The following is a 2,500-nucleotide window of genomic DNA, read 5'->3' on the forward strand; positions in this document are numbered from 1 at the left end:
ATCAACATGTTCAGACGGTAGCAGCGAGCAAGTCCGAATGCAGTGTGTGTGCACACGAATGTGTGTGAGTGTGCTTGTGTGTGTGTGTGCGCGTATGTGTGTGTGTGTGTGTGTGTGTGTGTGTGTACGTCCGGATGGTCCCTGACCTCTCGGCAGATCGCCGACTTTCTGCCGTCGCTCGTTGTTCCATGTTGTCGGCCCCGCAAGGGGACATGCAACCGTAACGGCAGTGTTTACCAGGACCAATAGCAGGACCAGGTGTGTGCATGCGTGCGTGTGTATGTGCGTGCGCGGTCAGGCATGTGTATGTCTTTGTCTTGTTCTGAGTATTTCTTGGTGTGCATTGACCCTAGCCTAATGTGTTTCTCTCCGGTGTGTGTTTCCCCTCGTCATTCGACAGTTCAACCTGGATATTGCATGGACCTGAGCGTCGACCATGCCACATTGTCTTACAGCAGCGGTGACGGCAGAATACTACATGACCGCGCCACGATCGTGTGTCACGCCGGGTTTTTACCGGTGGGTGTCACCACGGCCACCTGCCAAACGGGCACGTCGTCAGCGGGCGACTGGAGCGCCGTACTGGAATGCAAACGTACGTAACACACACAGCAAGCAGACAATAAATGACAGTGGAGTGGGAGTAATTTTCTTCTGGATTTGTGTGTGGGGGGGGGGGGCATTTGTTTCAGGGCAGGAAGGGAAAGATGCGCAAGGAGGCGGTGTATCGGAGAGGGTACCTAAGAGTAGGGTGCCACATCCGCCAGTAGTAGTAGCAGCAGCAGCAGCAGCAGCAGCAGCAGCAGCAGCAGCAGCAGCAGCAGCAGCAGCAGCAGTAGTAGTAGGGCCCTTCCAGTCAGGGACTTACTTCTCGTACAGAAAACCACACCTGCATGCGACATGCGGGACTTGGCCAGCATATCCTGTACTTTGTTGTGGGCATAGTGGATCCAGACGCCGTTAGTTTGTTGTTTCATTATGACTTATGTCATCATATCCAAGCCCTAGTGTACCACCTTTTGCCTGAGGTAACCCCGTGAAGCAATAACATGCGATGATATGGGTTCTAGATTTCGAAAGGACAAACGTTTGTTATCGGGCCCAAGAGAAGTACTTCAAATGGTTTACCATACCACAATAAAGTACTCGCTGACACCTCTGCCATATCCACGACAAATCACTCACTGATCCTGGAACCCCCCCCCCCCCAACCCCATTGGAATTCTCCATGGGATTGATTCAACATGACTATTCAGTAGACCCAAAGAAAAAATATTTTTCACCTGATCTTTGAGATCACGCTCTTCCATGTGTGTTGACCAGTGTAGGCTGTATTCAATATTCATGTCTGTATATTTCCTACCGAAATTTCCGGTCGCCATATTTTTGATTCCTTCACTTTTTTCCGCCTGCTGCAGTCGACCCACACTACTGCACTCACCACGGCGCAATTCAAAGCGGCAATGTGTCTCGTCATGGCAGCCGGACTCTAGGAACAGTTGCCAAGGTTACCTGTCATGACGGATACATTGCGACGGCTGGTGCACTATTGTGGTGCATAGCTACATCAGGCAGCAAGGGCAAGTGGAACGAGACGGCGAATTGTGAACGTGAGTCCAATTTACTTTATCCCTCTTTCCTTTGCAAGTGTCCTTTATTCTTTCGTGATGACGGACACAAGCGGGAGTCAACTTACATCCGATAACCATGGTGTCGTGATTTCCATCAAAAGATGCACGTACATGTACCTAGGCTCCTAGTGTTGTGGATGGCCATGTTTAATAATTGGACCGTAACGTTAGAATCAGGAAATGCGAGATGCAAACCAACGCACTCACCAAAGAGACACCGAAGCGTTGGTATTGTATGATCTCTGTCTGGCTCTGCGGTGAACTTTGTAAGGAAATTACTGAGACAAATTTTTGAAGAAAGGCGCCTGTGTATATTTTAAAAAGGTACAGTCTACTCATTCATATCATTCTAATAAGTAACCCTGTTGGTGCATTATTCTCTTCCTATACACTCCTTCTTCTTCCCCTTCTTCTTGTTGCCATGGCTGGCCAATGCCCACTTCCACAATATGTTTGCACGGAGAATGAAATAAAAATTGAAAAATTGAAAAAGCGGCTTGCTTATCAGTTGTCAACATTGCTAGTTTGCGTGAAAGGCACTCACAGTTTTGTGCGGGACACAGTTGTAAAACCCACGATGCATATATCTTGTAACATGTTGCACAGGCAAAGCTGGATACTGTCCACCGCTGGTGTCCCTCACCGGTTCACTGACACGTGTTGGTGGTGGGCCAGCTGGGAACGGCCATTCTGGAAAGGTTGGCGACCTTGTGAGACTGGCTTGCCCACCTAGGTACTACCCGGTCAACGGGCCCTTAATTGCATGTGTCATCATCAATGCCGCAACGGGAAAATGGAACGCTTCGGCAACGTGCAAAAGTAAGAGCAAGTCTACTGGTGTGTTTATGTGTGTGCACGTGTGCTTGCGT

The 2,500-nt window shown here is 49.3% G+C and overlaps 1 protein-coding gene across 1 annotated transcript in view; it reads left to right on the plus strand.

Moving 5' to 3' along the window:
* Window positions 1-2,500, plus strand: part of LOC135821734 (sushi, von Willebrand factor type A, EGF and pentraxin domain-containing protein 1-like) — a 57,285-nt gene that overhangs the window by 24,793 nt on the left and 29,992 nt on the right. Inside the window, exons 15-17 of the mRNA XM_065334733.1 lie at window positions 401-595; window positions 1,419-1,610; window positions 2,238-2,450. Coding sequence (XP_065190805.1) covers window positions 401-595; window positions 1,419-1,610; window positions 2,238-2,450 — 600 coding nt within the window. The remainder of the gene's footprint in view (window positions 1-400; window positions 596-1,418; window positions 1,611-2,237; window positions 2,451-2,500) is intronic.

The sequence above is a fragment of the Sycon ciliatum genome, chromosome 7 (assembly GCF_964019385.1).
Source record: "Sycon ciliatum chromosome 7, ocSycCili1.1, whole genome shotgun sequence".
In the NCBI taxonomy this organism is placed as follows: Eukaryota; Metazoa; Porifera; class Calcarea; order Leucosolenida; family Sycettidae; genus Sycon; species Sycon ciliatum.